Source organism: Urtica dioica, chromosome 3 (assembly GCF_054948205.1).
Source record: "Urtica dioica subsp. dioica isolate 48M chromosome 3, U.dioica_male_clone48M_v1_H2, whole genome shotgun sequence".
NCBI lineage: Eukaryota > Viridiplantae > Streptophyta > Magnoliopsida > Rosales > Urticaceae > Urtica > Urtica dioica.
Genome location: NC_142758.1, coordinates 7,949,830 through 7,973,474, shown reverse-complemented (window position 1 = coordinate 7,973,474; position 23,645 = coordinate 7,949,830). Strand labels below are relative to the sequence as shown.

General features: G+C 43.4%; 1 protein-coding gene across 1 annotated transcript; it reads right to left on the bottom strand.

The window, feature by feature from the left end:
* Positions 1-5,865: 5,865 nt before the first annotated feature.
* Positions 5,866-8,310, bottom strand: LOC149402315 (putative L-ascorbate peroxidase 6, chloroplastic/mitochondrial). The gene is made up of 5 exons (XM_089608316.1): positions 8,161-8,310; positions 7,975-8,062; positions 7,799-7,866; positions 7,644-7,730; positions 5,866-5,871 (listed from the first exon to the last, which is right to left on the bottom strand). Exons 1-5 carry the CDS (start codon positions 8,308-8,310, stop codon positions 5,866-5,868), a joined length of 399 nt encoding a protein of 132 aa, XP_089464442.1.
* Positions 8,311-23,645: the final 15,335 nt, after the last annotated feature.

The following is a 23,645-nucleotide window of genomic DNA, read 5'->3' as shown; positions in this document are numbered from 1 at the left end:
GGAGTGCTCGTTAGGGAAGAGCAAGGCGACCAACGACCCATATTCTATGTAAGCAAGTCATTAGTCGACGCCGAAACTCGATATCCTATAATGGAGAAATTGGCACTAGCCGTAGTTTCCGCAGCGCGAAAACTTCGGCCGTATTTCCAGTCCCATTCCATAATAGTGATGACGACCCAACCGCTAAGAAGTTTTCTGTACAGCCCCAACCAGTCAGGGAGATTGACCAAATGGGCAGTAGAACTAAGCGAGTACGACATTGAGTACCGAATCAGGACTTGCACTAAATCTCAAGTTTTTGCGGATTTCCTCATCGAACTCCCGAGAGAGGACCTAGCCGTGACCAAAGATGATGGCACTTGGACACTGAAAGTGGATGGCGCATCATCAAAGCAAGGGGCAGGGTAGGAATACACCTGACATCGCCCGACGACGAGGTCATCGAACAATCATTCAGACTCGACTTCGTTGCATCCAACAACGAAGCCGAATACGAGGTGCTGATAGCCGGACTAAGATTGGTCACAGCCGTGGGAGCAAAGCAAATGCAGGCTTACTGCGACTCGCAGCTTGTAGCAAACCAATACTCCGACGAGTACGAAATAAGGGATGAGCGGATGGAAGCCTATTCAAAGGTCGTGAAAGACCTTGCGGCGCAATTCAAACAATTTTCCCTAACGCGAATCCCCAGGGGCGAAAACACCTCTGCAGACGCACTAGCTACATTGGCATCTACTTCGGACCCGGACCTCAAAAGGGTAATACCAGTTGAGACAATCAAACAACATCCCATAGCCATCACTGTCACGGCAGTAATAACTATAGAAGGGGGGGATTGGAGAGATGAAATCATACGTTACATCACGACTGGTACGGTCCCGTCCGATAGGATGGCAAAACGAAAGCTAATACTAAGGAGCGCAAGATTCTATGTAATAGACAGAAATCTATATAAAAGAAGCTTCGCAGGACCATACATTAAGTTCGTTAGCACGGACGAGTCAAAACGAATCCTGGAAGATGTACACGAGGGAGAGTGCGGAAGCCACACAGGGGGTAGAGCACTTGCCCTCAAAATAAAAAGGCAAGGCTTCTTTTGGCCGACCATGCTGGCAGATTGCGAGGCACATTCGCGCCGCTGCGACCAATGCCAACGCCACGCTCCCAACATAAAAAGACCTGCCGAAGAGTTGTCCTCCATCTCGTCTCCATACCCATTCATGAAATGGTCAATGGACATCGTGGGACCAATGCCGTCCGCTCCTGGCGGATTAAGATTCTTACTGATCTTAACAGATTATTTCTCAAAATGGGTCGAAGCAGGCGCTTTCGTCCTGGTAAAGGACGTCGACGTAACCGCATTCATCTGGAAGAATATAATCTGTCGGCATGGAACCCCCCACGAGATCGTAACAGACAACAGGTCACAATTCATATAAAAAAAATTTAGAACTTTCTGCTTCCGCAATAACATATAATTGAGGATGTCGACACCTCGGTATCCCCAAGGAAATGGACACGCGGAGGCAACAAACAAAACTATAGTAGACTCAATACGAAAGAGGCTCGACGCCAAGAAAGGGCGATGGGCAGAAGAGCTGCCTGGCGTGCTCTAGGCATATCGAACCAGTCCCCGACGACCGACAACCCCGTTCTCCTTAGTTCACGGGGTCGAGTCGGTCATCGCGGTCGAGCACCAGGTGCAAACCCTTAGGGTGACACACGCACCTAAGGACGAGTCGAAAAACAACGAATCATTATGCGACTCCTTGGACTTTGTGGAAGAAAGGCGGGATGCGGCCCTGGCACGAATGTCCCTCTATAGGCAATCCATTGCCAGATTCTACAATAAGGGAGTCAACGCAAGAAGATTCGACATAGGAGACTTGGTTCTCCGAAAAGTGTTCCAAAATACTGCCGAAGCAAACGCGGGAAAACTCGGTGCAAACTGGGAGGGCCCTTACAGGGTCACAAAAATAGCACACCCCGGGGTCTACGAGCTCGAGACACTCGGTGGTATCCCCATTTTGCGATCATGGAAGGTGATCAACATAAAAAACTAGGGTTATTAAGTTATATAGCCACCTGGATATAGTGGATTGAGATATAGCCCACCTTTGGGTAATTTCTTGTAAATAGCCAAGTAAACTTATTAACAGATTAATACAAGACTTATTTAACACAACCAAACATATATTTTAGGTAGTTAATAGGCTGCCACATATGCAAGTTGGCTATTTACAAAGTATTTACCAAAGGTTGGCTAATTTACAATTCATATAGTTTAGGTGGCTTACGTAGCCAATTTTTTGAAAAAAATATTACTGCTAAGTGCAAGAATCGAACTACGACTGACTTGATCCCTGCATAAGGGTACGTAGGCAGCCTTTCTATGCAAAGGCACAGTCCCAAAAATAAAAACAACCTTCCTCGCCCGTCGGGTAACAACTACAAAAGAGCAGCAAAATGGTCCGAAGCCCACGCCTCGTCCTACGACCACGGCGTAAATACCTCACAACCAAGGCGAGATCTGAAGTCTCACCTCATCATTTCACGTGACATCTGAATCAGAGGATGCACCTCGCCAGAGATGACCTCGCCCGAACAAGATTCATTTGTTCACTCCAGCCTAAGGGAAACGTTTTAGATCCTGGTTATCTGAAAAACTTAGCAACTATTAAAACGTATGGCACCGCGATTCCGACCTAGGGGAAACGTGTTAGACACCGTAGTGGTCTAAAAGACTTAACCGCGTATAGAACATCACCATATGACCTCGACCTAAAATCTTAAGGGAAACATTTTAGATCCCAGCGATCTAAAAGACTTAACAGATTTTATAAAGCCCGAAGCGATCGAGACTTCGGCCAGGTGACGTTCCATGAAGACCCTCAAAACGAAAGGGGCGACTTGAATGACTTGGACAACACACACACATTCCTACATTTCTTAAAACGATTGAGCGAACTAAAAAACTTGGCAATTAGTGACAAGAAGAAAGCTGCATGAGAATAAAGTAAATAAAATAACATTAAGCAATCCAAAATAAATAGGGGTACCAAAGCCCCCTATAACTGTCTCAGAATAGATTAAAGTTTTGCCCAAAACAACCGGGCCCAAAGCGAGGAAATTAAAAAAAAAATAATAATATTGGGACCATGACGAAAACAACTCTGAACTTAAATCTCGGGATGCTCAGGAGACGGGGTGAATCGCTGCACCTCTTCCTCGACCTCGGGTATCGGGCTCAGAACTTCGTCCGCCACCCCCATCATCGACCCGTGCTCATCAAAGGGAGGAACCGCCGATTCGGGGACCTCAGTGGAAGCATCAGGGACGGAGTCGCGCTGGACCTCGAGAAGAGAGTGGTCAGAGTAAGGAGTAAAAGGGATGTCCTCGACCTCGGGAACGGCGACAGCGGCAAAATCTGCCTCGTACTAAGCGTTGTCGCCCTCAGGGGCTTTAAGTTCTTCCGACCAGTCGGAGATATCCCCCTTTAGAGCCTCCGAGATCAACTCTCTGTTGCCCCGACACTGCTCAAGCTTCCTCAGGACGATGATGGCCTCGTCCATTTTCTCCTTCTAAGCACGATACTTCAGTATATGCTTCCGATATCGCATCGAGGTCGCCTTATGCGTCGATAGGACTGCCCGAGCGTTCTCGACGTTCACCGATATTTGGACCTTCGCCAGCTTGCCCAAAGCGGCAGCCAGATCTCGATCCCGGTTCCTCACCTTGGCTTCGGACACGTCTAGCTTTTTCTTCAGCTCGACCGAGTGGACGCCCCACTTCTCGATTGCGGCCTCCTTCTTTGTGACCTCAGCCTCCAAGCCCTTCGCCTTCACCACCAGATCGCCCTGGGCGGCTTTGTACTTCGCCAAGAGCGCGTCCTTGGCGGCAACGTCCTCTTCAAGGGAAGCTACCTTTCCGCCAACTTCTTTCAGCTCGGCTTGAAGGGACTCTGTCCCCTTCTTCACCGTGTCGAGCTCCTCAAGAGAGGCTTTCGCCTTTCGGAGATGCCCTCTCATACCGGTAGACCCCCCCGGTTGAACTGGGTACACAGCTGCAAAAAGAAAAGAAAGCAACACGAAAAGTATTAAGTGTTTTAGTTCGGCCATCCATTGAAAATCGTAATAGAAGAAACGAAGTATAAACTTACCCCGGTAATGGTCGATGCCATGCATCGGTACCAGTCCGACTCCGTCAGTTTGGGAACCTTCGGCAGTCCATGACCTTCTATGGTCATCTGCCTGACGAGTCCAGCGGACGAATAAAAGTCATCGCAAAGAAGATGATCCTGGTTGTAATGAAAATTGACGAGATACTTTTTATTCGGACTCGAAGAAGAAGCACCGGGATCACCTCCTTGCGTCCTCACGAGGCCGCCCCGAGTCCTCGCCGCGCCGCTGTCGCCGGCCGGGGTATTCTCACCCTGTTCCGCTCCGACTTCGGGAGCATTCTCTGGCTCGCTAGGGGTGACCACCGAATCCGGATCCCTGTCCCCGTTGCCCCTTTCTTCTTTTTCTTCCTCTTCAGCTCGCCCTCATAAGGGGCATCCTCTTCATCGTCTCGACTCTCGCTCCGGCCAGCGGGAGTCTTCCTTTTCTTGGGCCCCGCACTGGCCTCGGCCGAGGCGCCCTCCTACCCAGCAGGCGTAATGGAGGCAGATTGGGGCACCGGGACGCCTTGAACCTCTCCGGCCCCCGCAGGGGCGGCCTCGGCTTCGACATCCACAACTGGGATATCGGCTCGGGAGCGCTCCCCGGTGACCTCGACCTCGGGATCCTGAGAAAGACCTGAGGGCGCGGCAGCCGAAGAAGATGCCACCGCGGCTTTCTTACTACGCCTCGCATCCCGAGCACTCAGAGGGACATTCATCGTTTCCTCGGCGACTAAAAAAAATTATAATATGAACTCATCGAACAAAACCAGATAACGGCGTCGAGTTTACTGTGTCTAGGAGGGGGAGGCCAAAGTCCGGCTGAGATGAACCGCACCGGGGTGAAGCTTGGCCAATCGTTGATACCCTCGCGAAGCAGGTCAAGCTTGACTGCGAACTCCGCGATCGAAGGAGCCTTGATCTTTTCTGCATACAGCAAGTTTAATAATACACGGTAAAAAAAACAACTTTTGAACGATAAATTCGCATACTCGGAGAGCTCGCCCACTTCGCCGAGAAGTTACGAGCTCGGCTCCCGAGGGACTGCTCATTGACGGCGAAGTAAAAATAGCGCCGTCCCCAGTTCTTGTCTTTCTAAGGGAGACCGGAGACCACGCCCCGGCCCGCAGCCTTCGAAAGATAAAAGCACTTGGGGTCGTGCTTCGAATTCGCCTTGACAACGCAAAGACGGACCATGTCCGTCAAAGCGAGGTCAACATTCTGCTCATGGGCCACGACCAAGAGACCCATGACCATTCGGACAAAGTTGGGACACATCTGGGGCAAAGTTAGCCCCAGGGCCTCAACGAAGTCGAAAAGAAGGGGATGGATCGGGAACCGAAGTCCACAGGATTCCAACCAGACTTCATACATACAACAGTACCCTTCGACTACGGTATCCCCTGTAGCAAGAGGGGGAGGCAAAAGAAGCCCGATCTCGGGGGCTATTTGATATCTGTTACGAATGCTCAGGAGGTCCGAGCTTCCGATAGCGGAAGGCATGAGGATGTCCTCATTACCCAAAGAATTGGGTCCCGGTTGCGGAATCTCAGTCCCCGACGTCGTAGTTTATGAAAATTTAAGCCTAAAAGGTGAGGGAGAAGTGTTTGAAGAGGGGAACTTTGTCTAGGTTCACTAACAAAACCAATGGCGAAGTACTCAGAAAATAAACTTTAGCTTGAGATCGCCGGGTGAAATGAAGAACTTTAAGGCTGAAGTCGTAGAAAACAAAGAGCGTTTGAGAAAAAAAAAGGAGAGAGAGAGAATAAAGTGTTTCAGAAAGGTGAAAAGAATGAGGGATTACCTTTTTCGCCAAAGCCGTTCGAAATATAAATGAAGTGAGACATCCCTTCGAATAACTCTTATTTATAACCACTTACTTTAAAACCGAATTCCGAGAATATCTAATGATTGCGAATCAAATCGAATATTTTGATATAACAGTAATTCCCGACTCTTCGATTTTGACTGACGAAGCACGATTACGCCCGCACCACGTGTCAAAATATTCAGGAAATAAGCATCGCGCCTAAAATCGAAAATTCGAATCTTTCCCCCCCATTTTTCGGGATGTCGAAAATTTCGCTCAAGTATTTTAAAAAATGATTGAAACATTTTTCAAAATACCCGGGGGTTAATTGTGGGGGTCAGAAATCAAATTTCTAAAAAATAAAAATAACAAAACCATTTAAGTTGGGCTTTGGACCGACCAAAGCCCAACAACAGACTTAGCCCGGCTCCCAAGGATATGTCTGGACCGAGCTCGACACATGGAGCTCGGCCCAGGCCCAATAAAGAGCCCGGTTCGTCACAGGAAGAGCCGTCCGCGTTGACTCAGCACGAAGAAGTGGTCTCGGTCAGATGAAAGACCTCGCCGCGAAGATCGGATCTGGGGTAGCTTTGACTAGCGACGTGATGGAGACGAGCTGACGAACACGTGTCCGCTTCTACAGGCCAACCTCGACTATAAATAGAAGCTGATATGTCAAAATTCACACACGCAAGCAACCATTTATTCTCGATTATTTATTACCTTATTTTGAATTCATCTCTGTTAAGTTCAGCACTTCATCTCCTTCCGGTCTGTAATTTATTCAGTTTTAAATAAAAGCTTCGAGCAATTATATTTTATTCCGGTTCATTTCTTTCAAATTTCCTTTTTTGCTTCTTATACGACGTCTCCTGAAACCCATACTTATAATAAATCAAATATATAAATGCTCACTACCAGAAATTTGGCCTCTAACTACTGCCGAATGCCATTGTCATTTTAAGTCGACTACAATTTACAGACTGTCATCTATTGCATTGGAGTCTTATCTCTTTGATTATGACTCCAGTTTTTTGCCGTAGTGTATATGTTTTATAAGACTGTAGTTAAAATATATAACTACATTTTTTAGATGAAGTCTTACTAGTCTCATCTATAAATACTACAACGTTATGCTGTAGTTATATAAAACAAAATTACATAAGAAAAAAACACTACAGTTTTAACAAGTAGTCTAAATTGATTCAATTAGACAGACTACGGCGTTTTTGTGGCATCTATTGCACTGGAGTCTTATCTCTTTGCCTATGACTCCAGTCTTTTCTCTTGAAGACTACATTTTTTAACTGTAGTTTATATCTATGAAATTCTATTTTAACAATATAGACTACATCTTATTTCCAAAAAATATATATTTAAATAAATATAAAATGAAATACATTTATATTAAATACAATAATAATATCCAAAAAATCTCATATTTCATTAAATCAATAATAAATATCATTTACATAAATATCCAAAAAAACACCTAATAATGATTTCCAAAACAAATTCCAAATTGTACCCAATGAGTTCTATACATATTGAATGGAAAAAAAAAAGTCGCAGAATCTTATAGAAGCACGATAACAAGGTGTATAATTCAGGTAACTGTAGCATCTCTTTTTTTTTTTCTTTCCTGAAACTAAAAGAGCACGCATGTTTCAATACCGTATACTTAGTCTCTGGCTTGCCCCAGCCACTACGATTGGGTCTAGACCTTCCAAGCGTGTGGGCACCGGACAGTGCAACAATTTCCTGAAGATAAAACAGAATATAATAAGACATCTAATTCAGATTCGTAAGCTAAGTCTTCAAAAGCTCACCTTGTCATTCAAGCCCATTCTATAGAAAACATCTCGAAGATGCTGTGCAGGGGAAGGAGGACCGGCATCTGTGAAAAATTGGACAGCAAGTATTTTACAAACAAAGCCGACAATGGTAACAAACCAAGCATGGCACAACAAAAGAATTAGTAGCGAATAGAAGTTTTTTCACTCACCGGGAAGCCGGCCTTCTTCCGGGCACTGTTCAGGTCCTGTCACATCTATTCTTCCATATTTCATGGGCAGTCTAGGACCTCCAGCTTCCTGAATTCTCAAAAGCACTTGATGAGTTGAAATTTGTACGCATTTGAAAATCTCAGATTGCAGTTTTAAGTTAAAAGAAAAACTTAAAATAAAAATACCTCCACTGCAGTAGCGCTGGCCAGCTGGAACAAGTCGGCGTAGGTCACACTAGCATACTTCTCTTTGATTGGTTGAAGAAGCTTCAAAGCATTCACAAGACATGAAATTACCAATGATATTCTTATTCCAAAAAGCAAACTATCAACCATCGCAATTATGAATTTCATTTTCCTAGTCATTTACCAGCATTAGCTGCGTGTTTGAGCTCGATCTCGAATCTCAAACTTCCATTAGTGCCACCTCGCTGTGGCCACTCTTCAATGTTCTTGTTGTAAGTGCCTGCATTGTGCCATCCCAGGCGAACCTATCGCACAGAATATAATAAATAATAACTCTCAGAATCATGGATAAGTAATTCCCAACAGAAAAATCATTAAAACAAAACAATTAAGTGCTGGAAAACATTATCAAACGAACTGGTGAGCTTTTATTTTGCTTCAGTGGTTCACTATTTCCAATCTTCAGCAAAAAAAAAAAACTTGCAGAATAAATAAATAGATTAAAACGAAAGAAAGAAGCGAATTAGCCAAATTCGTGACACGAACACTTCCTAATCAGTGCAAATGGTGCTAAGACCTAATTCGAAATAGCATAACCAGATTAACTAGTCTTGGTCTGTTGTAAGAAAAATCGAATACAGCAACACATATATACTAATTTATACCAAAAGAGGATGGCAGAAGGTAGTCTTGAGAAGCTCCTTGATGTCCTCTCGCGCGCTCTTCAACTGTTCTGGATCGGACGCCGCGCATTTCGTAGCCGAGACAGCGCTAAACCCTCGGCTCGAAGCTAAAGCCGACGACGACGATCTCTTCTGAAATTACAGAAACGAAATACATTCAATCGGATAAATCTTCGCACAAAAACAATCGCACGGATATCTCTCCTGAAAAATCGATGTAATATATTTCATATGTAATATTTATATATAATTTCAAAGAGATGCAATGTAGCCAACAAAATAATATGTTCAATATAAACCTCTCACAAGATCACATTAATCCCAGATATTTAAATAGTACAGGTAATAATCCTTTGCTCCGAACCCACAAACAAAAAATAGAGCAAGAAAATTGACAAAGCCCCAAAGTGAACTAGGTCGAACTCTTCTGAGACCATGAAACAAAGGAAAAACCAGGATTCGACCAAAATAATCAGAGGATTGCAACAATATTCAATATTCGTCAATCAAAAAACACTAAGCTAAAGCCCCAAATCTGACCTAGGCTCCCTCAGAGGGGAAGGAACCCCTAATTTCTACCGATGAAAAAAAAGAATAGAATACAAACACGAGTGATGATTTACCTCTGCAATACTTTCAGCAAGCAATGATTTACCTCTCAAGCTCGAAGTCCCAAGTCTATCGAATCTCCGTCGAGCTTTTCGACCTAAGAAGACACGAAGCCTATCGACGGAGATAAGAATTTTGGCCTCTTGAACTCACTCCGACGTCAAACCCTAGAAATTGCTCACTAACAAATCCGAGAAAAATATTAGAGAAAGGGTGACTCTGGAAAGATACGAGATGAGAGAGCATCTGAAGGTTACGAAGAGAGAGAGAGAGAGAGAGAGAGTGATATACGAAGATGAGAGAGATGATTTATTTTTTTTACTTAGTCAGTTTTAGAATTTTGATGTACCGCTTAAAACAAAAAAAATTGTGGGAAATTTCCCTCCAACATCAACAAAATAGTGAAATGTTAGAATTTTTTTTATTTTTTTAGTGCTACCACCACTTCTTTAGATTTAGCTGTAGTGAAAGGTGTTAAATTTTAGTGGGAAACTTCCCTCCATTTTAAAGTAGTGAAATTTTGATAATTTTTAATTTTTTGGGTATTACCACTACTTCTTTATATTGACTGTAGATAAAAAAAGACCATTAACTATAGTTTTATATTCGACTAGAGTCTAATATAGGCAAAAAAAAAAGGTGACCGTAGTCTATCTTAAAAGACTACATTAAAAGGCTAAACTGAAGTTAAAAAAAAACTGTAGTTGTATCCCATATTTCTGGTAGTGGCTATATTATAATTTGAGGTTGTTGAAATCGACATCAACAAGGACCATATCGGTTTGGATGGCGTTGAGTACTCAAACGAAGGCCCATTGATTGCCACGTACCTAATGAGGATGTTTCTCAAAACGCGTGCTTACTGTCGGTTAGAGACCCTGACGGAGGCTCACTGAGTGCCCCGCGTGCCTTGGGACTACTTCGCAAAACGCGAGCGCATTGTAGATTGGAGACTCAAACGGAGGCCCACAAAGTGCGCCGAGCTGTAGTAAGATGGTAATCGTGAATTGATAGCTCATTGCTGAAAAATCTCGACCGCGCTGACGTCGTGATGAAGATGGTAGCACTTGTGGATCCCAGACAAACTATAAAACTCTTAGGCCACCGGACGACTGCTGTTCAAAGTCTAAGGCATGTTTCTTGTCATTCCGAAGGTTATAGCGGGGGATGTGTATAACCTTACGGACGACAAGTACTAGTTAGAGTGTGCACACATTAGTCATGCTCTAGAACTAGTTAGATTTGCATCATGCTTTCTTATATGCTTGCTTGCAAGTCACACGGTATCACATGGCATTAGTCGCTTTACTTTCCAAGTTAGACTCCCACGTACTGAGTCAATTTACTTATAGTTTTATGAATCTTGGTAATGTAGAGAAGGGCAAGGCGGCGATGTGAATGACGAAACTGAAGACGATGACCGGACGTGTATCTCTTGACCTATGGGCTAATGGGAACTCACCCGGGATCAACTTCTTTGTATAATAATCTTTTGTTGAACCCCTTCCGTAATCTACACTCCTAAAACTATCTCATGTAAATATACGCAAACCTAGGAGCTCATATGTATATATAAAGAGTTGTTAGGAGACTAAAAGTTAGAATTGAGAAAAGCGAAAAATTTTCCCGCGTTTTTCATATAACCACAACCACTTTTGATACTTATATATTATTGTACTTAAATTATGTTTAATATAAGTGTTATGATTCTATGTTTATTTATTTCGTTATCTGTTTAATATAATATATTGATATGATGATTATATGATTTGTGACGTTGCTCACTGTCGCGGCTTGTAAGCCGATGAGAGGTCACGGGTTGTGATAGGTTTTGCCCGTGTTTAGCCTTTTATGTGGACTTGTGATATATGTTTCCGGTATGGATTGTGGTGTCATGCTAGTGCTAATCGTTGATCTGTCTTTTGATAGGTACGGATCTACACGTATCAGGAGGCACTGTTGAACATTCCTCCGTCCGCTTCGACTTACAGCGGTTTTAGAGGTACGTTGACTTGGACCCGATGGATCGGTCTCACGATAGAGTGGATGGACGTCGTTGTGATGGGAAATATGTTCCGGACGAGTGTAGCCGTGACCTTACTTCGAGGTCCTGCGTTGAGCCGCTGGACGCAGTATGCTTCGACTCTAAGCATCTGTCGTGATTGGCAGATGTTCCAGGTGGTGCTTGGAAGGGCGTTTGAGCATCAGAGACATTGAGATCACTGGGAGGAGGCGGCTCATTAGTTTTGTCTGCTCAATTTTGAGTCAATCCGCAGTATGAGGAGGTTAACAAAGACGAGGGCAATGGCGATGTTGATGAGGATCCAGAGGAGGATCCAGATGAGGATCTCGAGGAGGACGACCCGGAGGAGGACCTGCCTCCGATCGCTCCGGCTGCATGAGCGTACATGACGCGAGTAGTTAGTCATGCAGTAAAGTAGGAGTACCATTTTTGTTTTGTTCTGACGAGTGATGTTTTTCTTTTTGAAACTCATCCGACTAAGCCTCGGAGAAGGCTAGTCTCTTTTTGGGAGTCTGTAGATTTGTGTATATAGCGATAGCTGCCATGTGATATGTAAATAGTAGATGCATGAATGCAGGTTGTGTATATCTTTTTGACTTGATGTAGATATGAATAATATTTGTGAAATCTCGTTTTGAGTTATGATCATGTGTTGATATGTTTTCTTTTCTCGCATTCTCGATGTTGTGACTTGGATTTTGACCATGCTCCTCTTCCATATGCAGATCACTAGCTAGTGTTGTCAATTGTGCCCACAAGAAGAGTAGTGGTGTCTTTTTATATACATTTGATGTAATATAGTCTCACGAAGACTATTGCTTGTAATTTCTTATTTATCAATAAAAGTTGAAACGTTCATTCATTCTTCCTTGTCTGAAGCTATCGTGTGGAGAAGTATTAATCAATCTTGAATTGCTGACTCCACAATGGAAGCAGAATATGTGGCTGCTTTTGAAGCATCCAACGAGGCTGTATGGCTTCGAAAATTCCTTAAGTATTTGGAAGTTGTTCCAAACCTCGACGAGCCCATGACCCTTTATTGTGATAATAGTGGGGCTGTCACTTACTCAAAGGAACCTCGAAGCCATAAGCGCTCTAAACATATTGAGAAGAAATACCATTTGATTCGAGAGATCGTGCAGCACGGAGATGTGGAAGTGAAGAAGATCTCAACGGTGGAGAACCTGGCAGATCCATTCACCAAGGCCCTAGCGAACAAGGTCTTCGACCAACATCGAGAGGGATTAGGCATGAAGGACTACACACATATTCTTTGAGTCAAGTGGGAGTTTGTTGTCAATGGTGCCCACAAGAATAGTTGTAGCCTTTATTTTGTACATTTGATGTAATAAAGTCTCATGAAGACTCTTGCTTGTAATTGCTTATTCATTAATAAAAAGTTGAAACGTTCATTCATTCCTCCTTGTCTGTTTGAAGCTTTATGATAAAACATTAGTCTTTAATCCATAAACAAACCTAACAACTTACGAAGAGACAAATGTAGATTTGCATGAACAAACTCTTCGTAGTTTGCTTAAAACGATACATTTGCAATCTAAGGGTCAAAGGACTATTGACCTCAGTATGATTGTTAGAAGAATCTATGATGTCTGGTTATGAGGCATTGAGAGTTGGAGACTCTATAGTTCTTCTAGGTATCTTTCGAAGGTACTGAATTGACCAATGTACTTCTAGAGACAAGATAAGAACAAACCATTTAACCTCTTATGTCTCGAAGTCACTACGTATGAATTGCATCGTGCTTACCTTAATCCTGAAATGAGACATGCCATTTCACACCTTACGTATTCTCATTTGAGAAAGTCTGAGTTCGGACTCACTATGTGATTCCGAACAAGGCCTATTGGTGAAATACTAAGTTGTGAGAATGTCATGAGTAACTTTGTGATGTTCTCATAGATATGGAATTCATGTACAAGATTGCTGAAATGCAATGTATATCACCTCATGCTTTGTTCCTTGGAGTGTGAATAAATGAACTGGCCAGTGTCCAAATTGAGTCTTGACTTTTTTTGGATGAAACAATGTGACTTATTAGCTCCTCGTCAATACGTTGTTTCTAACTTATTCACAAGCGACACATGAGTTGAGGAAATAACAGCTAGAAGGGTAAAATGGTAATTTTGTAAATCCGGACTACCTGATGATATTCATTAAGTGTAAACATAGATAATATTCAGTGGATCCGCTCATCATAATTTGGTTGAATTCTTGGGTAGAAAATAAATTCATTTGAACCGAGAGATTTTCAGTGTTAACTCTTTAGTGGAGTCAGTTGACATTAAGCTAAACTTGGAAAAGGTTTGTGAACTTTTGAGTCCAAGTGTTTAGCTCAAGCTTTGTTCATTTGGATCCATCAGGTCACTATCACGAATCACATCGAGTAGGAATAGTTAAACTAGAAGCTAAGTCAAAACAAAAACGAGACAACTTTTGCGAAAATTGTCAAAATGGTATTTTTGTCTTTTGAGACGTAGGATGAAATGAATGTAAATAAATTTTTTGACAAGGTCATTTGATGACTCAATAACACTCGGCCATGACTTGATCATTGGGACTTGTGGATTAATTTCATTTCATAAGAATTTTATTGAAAATTCTTAATGACCTTTTTCCATGTTGTCATGAACAAATGAAGGAGCTTCTGGAAGCCCCTTCTAGAGTGAATATGGGCGCCTACCACCCAAGGGAAAAGAGAGAATATTTTGTGCATAAATGTATCAAGATATTTGCCAAAAGAAAAAGAGGAAACAAATTTCCTATGCATGGCATAAGGGAAATTCGGCCATAAGGGTCAAGGGAGAAGCAAAATAAAAGAGGAAACAAATCGAAGAACTTCCTTGGCAAGTCTTGGCCGTGTGACTCTATGAAGGAAAAGGGAAATTGGCTCATGAATATGTGATATTCTATAGAAGAGGAAACTATGTTATTGAAGGTGAGACCTCTCCTATACATAGGAGCCTCATTCCACACATTTCAATCATCCAAGTTTTAGAGATTTGAGAGACTCTCTCTCTAGACTTTGTCGAATCCTGTCTCTCTTTCTCTAGTCAATTTCGTTTTTTGTTTTGGCACCTAGGTCCTCATTTGACCTAGTCTTTAGCTCTTCGACTTCAAGACTCGTTCTTAAGTCGTAGTGTTTAAAAGTGCCCACACACTAATTCCTTTTTCTCTCTAGTGATTTAGTGATAGAAACTTTCGTGGTTGCTCGAGTTGTCGAGGAAGGAAGAGAGACGTGCTGCGAGGGGAGACAAACGTTGCAACCTTTTCCAAAAGCATCTACACGTTCAAGCTTCTAAAAAGGTTAGTAATATTTAATGCTCATATTAGTTTTATTTACATATGCTTGCTCTTTGTCTAGGTTAGTAAAAACGTTTTACTAGTTAAAAGAAATTTTTTAAAATTCCGCCGCTTATCGAAGCGTTAAACTTTTTCTTAAACCGTAGATCAATTCCAACAAATGGTATCAGAGCAATGGTCAAAGATATGCATGTACATGTATTTAAAATTATGACCTTAAAAATCGTTTTCGAAAGTTTACTAATTTTGTGACAAGTTAGAATTGTTATCTTAGATTTTTTTAATTTATTGTTCTTGCCTTTAAATTAAATATCATGTTGTTTTTCTATGAGTTTGGGATGTTTTTAAAATACATTAGAATCAGTTCTAAAAGTTTTTAATTTTTTATATTGAAAAACGTGTTTTAAAAGTTTGAGAAAATTTCGAGTAAATTTTGTGACAAGTTTTCTTGTCTTATTAGTTTCTTTTATTTACTTGAATCGTTTTATGCTTGTTGTTATTTCTTTTACATCATGTTATTAACTTGCTAATAAAACACAAATAAAACCTTTACACAACTTCCTAAAACGTTTTGTTACACTCGATTCTTTTTCGCACCTAAAAAGACCGAACTTTTATTATTTCTTTTTCTTCGAGCTGGAGTAAAACCCGCAGTAAAAGTGGCATAACACTCTGTCTTGTCAAATTAACGATTCTTGAATCAAATTAAACCTCTGTCTGTCCTCTTTCCAATGCCACTGGTTTCAGGTCAAAAGGACATCGGACCCGCCAGTTATGGCGATTTTACTCCGAGGTGCGCGGCTGTTCCGAAAGTCCAGTTTTTTAGAAATCCGGATTTTCAGCCCCACTACTATGAGTTATAGAACTCTAATCAGAAAATTTTCTTGAGCAAAAATGTTTTTCATAAGATTATAAACATGATGTGAAAGATTAAAATGTTTTTATTTTTGAAAGTTTTATTGAAAGTGGTTTTTTACAAAACTAGTTTGAATTTTGAAAAATCGTTTTCACTTTCAAACTTGAAAATATTTTGTCATCCAAATCAAATAAGTTTTCAAAATGTTTTCAAAACTATGTCTATATCACATATGTTCAAAATCTATATGCTCTTGAAAATTTGAGTGGGAGGTCTCCTTGTAGACAAGCCGAAAAATAAAAAGATGTGTAATATCAAACTTCCAAGTGTTCGAGTGAGTTGAAGTTCACACTTCCCTCATGCACTTTCCCCGAATAGAAAATAGGAAAAGATTCAAGTATATCCCTTGTGCCTTTATGCACTAACACTGCTCTGAACACGAAAAATCTAGGATTCTTTTCTACTTGTCCGCTCTGTCGCTCTGTAACTAGGAAATCCGTTTCCAACTCCAAAAACTAAGTGGGAGGGTTATACTTGTTGTTTGTAACCCACGATCCCCAACACTAATGAGAGAAGCAATTAACGTGAGATTAAGAGCCGCTCTTGCGACCCTCTCTTAAATGGGAGTACTCTAAGGCGATGAGCTACGTTCGAGACTGAGACGATGAAGGTAAGGCCTCCCCTTGGGGGATTGTTTCTCAAAGTTGACCTTTTGGACTAAGTGGTTGGTTACACACTTAGGCTCAATCCCTAGTAATCCTCCCTTGAGGCTCTGCGAAAGGATGTGTCATTTACTTATAAATGGAGATTTTTTGCGGCCTTCTCTTGAGGGAGTAAATTATTGTTTGGTTTATAACACCTTTGGATTTTATCAAGTCTTAAAGAAACTTAAATCCTAAACCAAAGACTAATCATAAACTTGTTTCAACTTTAATAGGCAATACGTCTCCCAACTATCTCTTTTTCATCCTTTCCTCGAACAAACTCGAAAACGAACACTACGTAGATTCGAAACATAACCTTGATATCATCCTTACCATTAACAACCACAAATGGGTACTCACCACCGCGTGTCCTCCTCTGACGAAAGATGATTCGACTCAAGAGGGCAAAGACGCCTTAGCGGCCTGGCTTCGATCCGATGAGATTGCGAGATGCTATATGTTAGCATCAATTAACAATGTGGTGTAACAACAACATCGTGACATCGAGACTGCCGCCGATATGCTCAACAATCTTCATGAGATGTTTGGAGGGCAAAGGCGTCAAGCAAGGGAATAAGCAGTCCGACAGTTTATGAACTATCATATGAAGGCTAGGACTCCTGTTGGAGACTTTATGATACTGATCATTAGTTTTCTTAATAAAATGGAAATCCTAGGGTCTGAGATTGATGGGAAGAATATCATAGATATGATCTTAGAAACTCTCCCCGCATCTCTTGATACCTCCAAGATGAACTACTCCATAAACAAGCTAGAGTACACTGTTACTAAGCTTCTGAAGGAACTTCACACTGCTGTAGGTCTCACTAAGAGAAAGAGGAATCAAGGAGAGGCACATGCTACTAAGCAAAAAGCCTCCTCCTCTAGAACTGAGAGGAGACCTCACAAGGCCAATAAAAAGAACTGTCCTGCCTATCTCAAAGCAAAAGAACATAATATTGTACTAGTTACCGAAGCATGCTTAGTAGCTGATAATGTATGAATGTGGATTCTTGACTCCGCTGCTACTAACCATATTTGTTGTTCCTTGAATGGTTTCAAGAAAACCAAAAGCTTAGAGGAAGATGAGTTATGTTTCAAATGGGGTGATGGGAGCCTGGTGTCTGCGAAGGCTGTGGGATCTGTGACCCTGTCTTTTGAAGACCGCACTTTAAAACTTGAATAATGTTTATTTTGTTCCTACCTTTGGGAAGAACTTAATATCCGTTGCGCGTCTTGTTGAGCAAGATTATTATTTAAAGTTCATTATGAATGGAATTCTTATTTCGTTTCCTGATAATTCTTTTGTCACTGATGCATTTACGAAGAATGCTCTTTTCTACATCTATCCCACTCAACCTTCTCTTTTAGACACCGAAATAGATAATGATCTAATTAGGGAGCCAAAGAAGATCAAACTTTCTGATTCCTCTGATCTAACAAAGTCAACGTATCTCTGTCACATACGACTTGGTCATATCAGTCTAGACAGGATTAAGAGACTTGTGAGGGACGGTCCGCTCCAAGCCTCTGCAATAGGTTCACTACCTACTTGTTAATCTTGCATTGAAGGAAAAATGACTAAGCGAACTTTCTCCGATAAAGGTCGAAGAGCCACTGAGCTGCTAGAACTAGTACATTCTTATGTATGTGGTCCGCTCAGTCAACAGGCACGGGGTGGATGCGAATACTTCGTCACATTCACCGACGATTACTCAAGATACGGTTTTGTCTATTTGCTCAAACACAAATCCGAGACCTTTAACGTATTTAAGGTCTTTAGGGCTTTAGTGGAAAAGCAAACTAGAAAACAGATCAAAACCCTTCGATCCGATCGAGGTGGTCAGTATATGTCTGGAGAGTTCGATGACTTTCTTAAAGAAGAAGGTATTGCTTCTCAGCTTACCGCACCTGGCACACCTCAACAAAACGGAATGTCAGAGAGAAGAAATCGAACTCTTATGGAGATGGTTAGATCAATGATGAATTACTCATCACTCCCTCTTTCCTTTTGGGATATGCCTTCGAAACAGCCGCTTACATTCTGAACCAACTTCCATCCAAAACGGTTCCTAGTACTCCTTATGAACGATGGACTGGCCGTAAAGTGAATCTTGGCCGCATCAAAATTTGGGGTTGCCCCGCACACGTGCTAAGGCAAAAGACTAGCAAGTTGGCTAGTAGGTCAAAATTGTGTCTGTTCGTTGGATATCCAAAGGAAACCCAAGGTTTCACATTCTATAGTCCCGAGGACAATAAGACTTTCGTTAGCACGAATGCTCGTTTCCTTGAGGAGGACTTTATGAAGGATGCAAAACCTAGAAGCAAAATTGTGCTTGAAGAAAAGTTGGGTGAGGAAGCTTCTACCTCATCTTTAAGAACTGTTCTTACCCCAACTGAAACACAACCTCACTCATCATAATCTCGTTAAATAGTACTTCGACGTAGTGGGAGGGCTACTCAAAAGCCTGACAGGTACATGTCCTATGGAGACTCTCTCGTAGTTGTCTCTGACATGGATGACCCTGTTTCCTATAGCCAAGCGATGGCTTGTTCTGAATCAAACCTTTGGCTTGACGCCATGAAAGTTGAGATGCACTCAATGTATGTCAACAAAGTCTTGAAATTTGTAGACCTTCCTGAAGGGATTAAACTCGTAGGGTGTAATTGGATATACAAGAAGAAAAGGGGTCCGGATGGGAACGTCGAGACGTTCAAAGCACGACTTGTGGCAAAGGGTTATGCCCAACAAGAAGGGATTGACTATGAAGAAACCTTCTCGCCAGTCGCGATGCTTAAATCCATCCGCATACTCCTATCCATAGTTGCAGCTCTCGACTATGAGATCTGGCACATGGATTTCAAGACAGCCTTCCTGAATGGCAATCTTGACGAGCGCATTTACATGGCTCAACCATACGGTTTCGTGGAAGAAGGTCAAGAGACCAAGGTTTGTGAGTTGCTTAAGTCCATTTATGGATTAAAGCAAGCATCTAGGTCATGGAATATTAGATTCGATGAAACTGTGAAGAGCTTTTGCTTTGAGCAGTCAATAGATGAGCCGTGCGTTTACGAGTTAATGCAGAAGGTAAAGTTGTTGATGATATATTACTCATAGGTAACGATGTGGGTAAATTATCTGAGGTTAAGGTCTGGTTAGCAAAGCAATTCGATATGAAGGATCTAGGAGAGGCCGCGTACATTCTGGGGATCCAAATCTTTCGAGATCGGAAAAACCGGACCCTGTCGCTCTCTCAAGCATCTTATATTGATAAGGTAAAGGATCGCTTCTCAATGCAAGACTCCAAGAAGGGCCAAACACCGTTTAGGCATGGAGTCTCACTCTCTAATGACCAGTCTCCCAAGACTTCACAAGAGATTGAAGACATGAGGAAATTCCTTACGCCTCTACCGTCGGAAGCCTCATGTATCCTATGCTTTGCACTAGACCTGACATCTGTTTCGCTGTTGGCGTAGTTAGCCGTTTCCAATCCAACCCTTGACCCGAGCACTTGATTGCTGTTAAGCATGTTCTTAAGTATCTTCGAAGAACTAGGAACTTGATGCTTACATATTCTGGTACTGACCTGACTATGACGGGATATACCGACTCCGATTTTCAAGCGGATAAGGATTCCAGTAAATCCACTTTGGGATCTGTGTTCATCCTTCATGGTGGAGCTATTGTGTGGAGAAGTATTAAGCAATCTTGCATTGCTGACTCCACAATGGAAGCAGAATATGTGGCTGCTTGTGAAGCATCCAAAGAGGCTGTATGGCTTAGAAAGTTCCTTAAGTATTTGGAAGTTGTTCCAAACGTCGACGAGCCCATGACCCTTTATTGTGATAATAGTGGGGCTGTTGCTAACGCAAAGGAACCTCGAAGCCATAAGCGCTCTAAACATATTGAGAGGAAATACCATTTGATTCGAGAGATCATGCAGCACGAAGACGTGGAAGTGAAGAATATCTCAACGGTGGAAAACCTGGCAGATCCATTCACAAAGGCCCTAGCGAACAAGGTCTTCGACCAACATCGAGAGGGATTAGGGATGAAGGACTACACACATCTTCTTTGAGTCAAGTGGGAGTTTGTTGTCAATGGTGCCCACAAGAAGAGTTGTAGTCTTTATTTGACCTAGTGTTTAGCTCTTCGACTTCGAGACTCGTTCTTAAGTCGTAGTGTTTAAAAGTTTCCACACACTAATTCCTTTTTCTCTCGAGTGATTTACCGATAGAAACTTTTGTGGTTGCTCGAGTTGTCGTGGAAGGAAGAGAGACGTGCTGCGAGGGGAGATGAACGTTGCAACCTTTTCCAAAAGCTTCTCAATGTCAAGCTTTTAAAAAGGTTAGTAATCTTTAATGCTCATATTAGTTTTATTTACATGTGCTTGCTCTTTGTCTAGGTTAGTAGAAACGTTTTACTAGTTAAAAGAAAATTTTTAAAATTCCGCCGCTTATCGAAGCGTTAAACTTTTTCTTAAACCCTAGATCAATTACAACAAAACATAGATAATATTCAGTGGATCCACTCATCACAATTAAGTTGAATTATTGAGTAGAAAATAAATTCATTTGAACAGAGAGATTCTCAGTGTCAACTCTTTAGTGGAGTTAGTTGACATTAAGCTAAACTTCGAAAAGGTTTGTGAACTTCTGAGTCCAAGTATATTAGCTCAAGCTTTGTTCATTTGGATCCATGATGTCACTATCACAAATCATATCGAGTAGGAATAGTTAAACTAGAAGCTAAGTCAAAACAAGAACGAGACAAGTTTTACGAAAAATTATCTAAAGGGTATTTTTGTCTTTTAGGACATAGGACGAAATGAATGTCAATAATTTTTTTTGACATTGTCATATGATGACATATAATCACTTGACCATGACATGTTAAGTGGGCATTAAGGATTAATTACATTTCAAGGAATTTTATTTGAAAATTCTTAATGAGCTTTTCTTAAGTTGTGATGAACAAGTGAAGAAAATCTAGAAACACCTTCTAGAAGCCTATATGGCCGTCCAACCCAAGGAGAAAGAGAGACAAATTTTGTGCATTAATGTATCAAGATACTTGCCAAAAGAAAAAGAGGAAACAAATTTCCTCCATGAGGAAAGAGGGGATCGGCCAACACAAGGAAAAGAGAGAAGAAAAATAAAAGAGGAAACAAATCCAAGGACTTGCTTTATATGTTTTCTCTGTGTGACTTAATAGGGAGAAGAGAAAATTTTGCTCATTAATATGTGATATCCTATAGAAGAGGAAACTACTTTATTGAAGGTAATCCCTCCCCTATAAATAGAGGCCTAATTCCTGTCATTTTATTCATTCCACATAAGTTAGAGATTGAGAGCTTCTCTCTTAGACCTTGTGCCCCCCCCCCCCCCCCCCCCCCCCCCCCCCCCCCCCCCCCCCTCTCTAGTTCTCTTTGTTTTTGTTTTGGCACCTAGGTCGACATTTGACCTAGTGTTTTAGCACTTCGACTCTTAGACTTGTTCTTGAGTCGTCGTGATTAAAAGTTCCCACACACTAATTCCTTTGTTTCTAGAGTGATTCTTGTGATAGAAACTTTCGTGGTTGCTCGAGTTTCTCGAAGAAAGAAAAGAGACGAGCTGCGTGGGGAGACGAACGTTTCAAACTGTTGTCACACGAAAAAGAACAACGATTAGATACCTCGGGCGGTTCGATCCAAGGCCGGACCAAGTGACCGCACCCGGGCCAAAAATGGAAGCTCGTAGACCGAGCTGCACCCTCCAGACCCTGAGGTGTGTTTTGGGGGGTGTGACCGTGCCAAAGGTTGGCTGCCTACGTACCCTTTAGTCGGGATCAGGTCAGAACGTAGTTCAATTTGTGTGTTGGGGGCTATCTTGGGCTCGGAGGCTTGAGAATCCAAGGCTTTAGAGTAGGACCCGACTCGTAGCTTCTAGTGAAGACTTTAGAGGGGTCGCTTGCCTCGTAGCTCGGATTTCTAGCTAAATGGCCAAGAAGCTGGAGAGTAGTGTGTACTGCGGGGGCTCGGGTCGTAGAAAAGGAGCGCGCTCCCTCTCGTGGAGAGGGGTCCATGTATTTCTGAGCCGAGGGAGGAGGAGCGCGCGCTCTTGGAAATATCACAAGAGTGCGGGGGAGGAGAGAATTCTCGAGTGAGAAGTGTGGTGAGAGAATTAAGATTTGTTCGAATGAACCAGGACGCTTTTTCCTTCCCCAAGGGGGGGGGGGTATTTATAGTTGTGGAGAGAAGCCTTGGGCCGACCCCTTGAGGTCCACCGGGTGGCCGGGAGCGGGGCGCGCGGGGCATCACGCCCAGGAGGGCGCAGGGCGCGCGGGGCATGTCGTCTGGATAGGCGCGGGAAGCGCCGGGCGCGGGACATGGCCGGGCGCGGCGTGCCCGGCCGAGGCGTTGGGATCGTTCGGCCGATGCAGCAGGGGCACCCGACCGAGGCGGCAGGGACAGCCGGCCGAGGTAGCAGGGGGGCTCGGCCGGGGCAGCAGAAGCACCCGGCCGAGGCAGCAGGGGCGCTCGGCCGGGGCAGCAGGGGCGCCCGGCCGAGGCAGCAGGGGCGCTCGGCCGGGGCAGCAGGGGCGCCCGGCCGAGGCAGCAGAGGCGCTCGGTCGGGGCGCTGGGGCGCGCGCGGGCCGCGGCGGCCAGGGGCATGAGAGCGCGCGCCGGCCGGCCGGGACGCCCGGGGCGCGGGAGCGCGCGCGGGCCAAGACGCCCGGGGCGCAGGGCGCGCGCGGGCCAGGCGCGCTAGGGCGCGCTAAGGCCAACTGGGCCGGGGGTGCGTCAGGGCCCTCGGGCCTGGCGGGGCCCGTTGGGTTTCCGGCCGGCGAAGCCTGGCCGGTCTTGAATCGTTTTTGAATTTCCGGCGTCCTGAAAATTACCGGTAACATTAGCCCCCCAAGTTTACGGCTTACGGGACGTAAGTCGTGAACTTTAGAAAAAGAAAGGGCGTTGAGGTCATTTTACCTTCGGTCATGCGCGACCGTACGTGCGCGTGTTCTTTTCTCTCTTTTTTTCTTTTTTTTTTGTTGGCCGGACCCCTGGGGGTCGGACCGGGCCGGCTGGGCAGCAAGGCCCGCGCGCGGCCTGGCGCTGGGGGATTGGCGCGCGCGCGAGGCCGGCACGCGGGCCGGGCCTTGTGTCGCGCGCGCAGGGGAGGGGGGGGGGGGGGGGGGGGGGGGGAAGGAGCAGGGTTTGCTCCTTCCTCTCCTATAAATAGGAGAGCCCCCCTCCCTTTCTGTTCACACCTGGCAGCCTGTGGGTAATTGGAAAATTCCTTTGAGTTTGAAA

What these genes read in the sequence shown, in the direction of transcription:
- LOC149402315 (XM_089608316.1), bottom strand. Translation starts at nt 8,310, where the DNA reads ATGGTTGATAGTTTGCTTTTTGGAATAAGAATATCATTGGTAATTTCA. An exon ending in CCAGCGCTACTGCAGTGGAG is followed by an intron (nt 8,063 to 8,160) that starts GTATTTTTATTT and finishes TTGAGAATTCAG; the next exon opens with GAAGCTGGAGGTCCTAGACT. An exon ending in GGAAGAAGGCCGGCTTCCCG is followed by an intron (nt 7,867 to 7,974) that starts GTGAGTGAAAAA and finishes AATTTTTCACAG; the next exon opens with ATGCCGGTCCTCCTTCCCCT.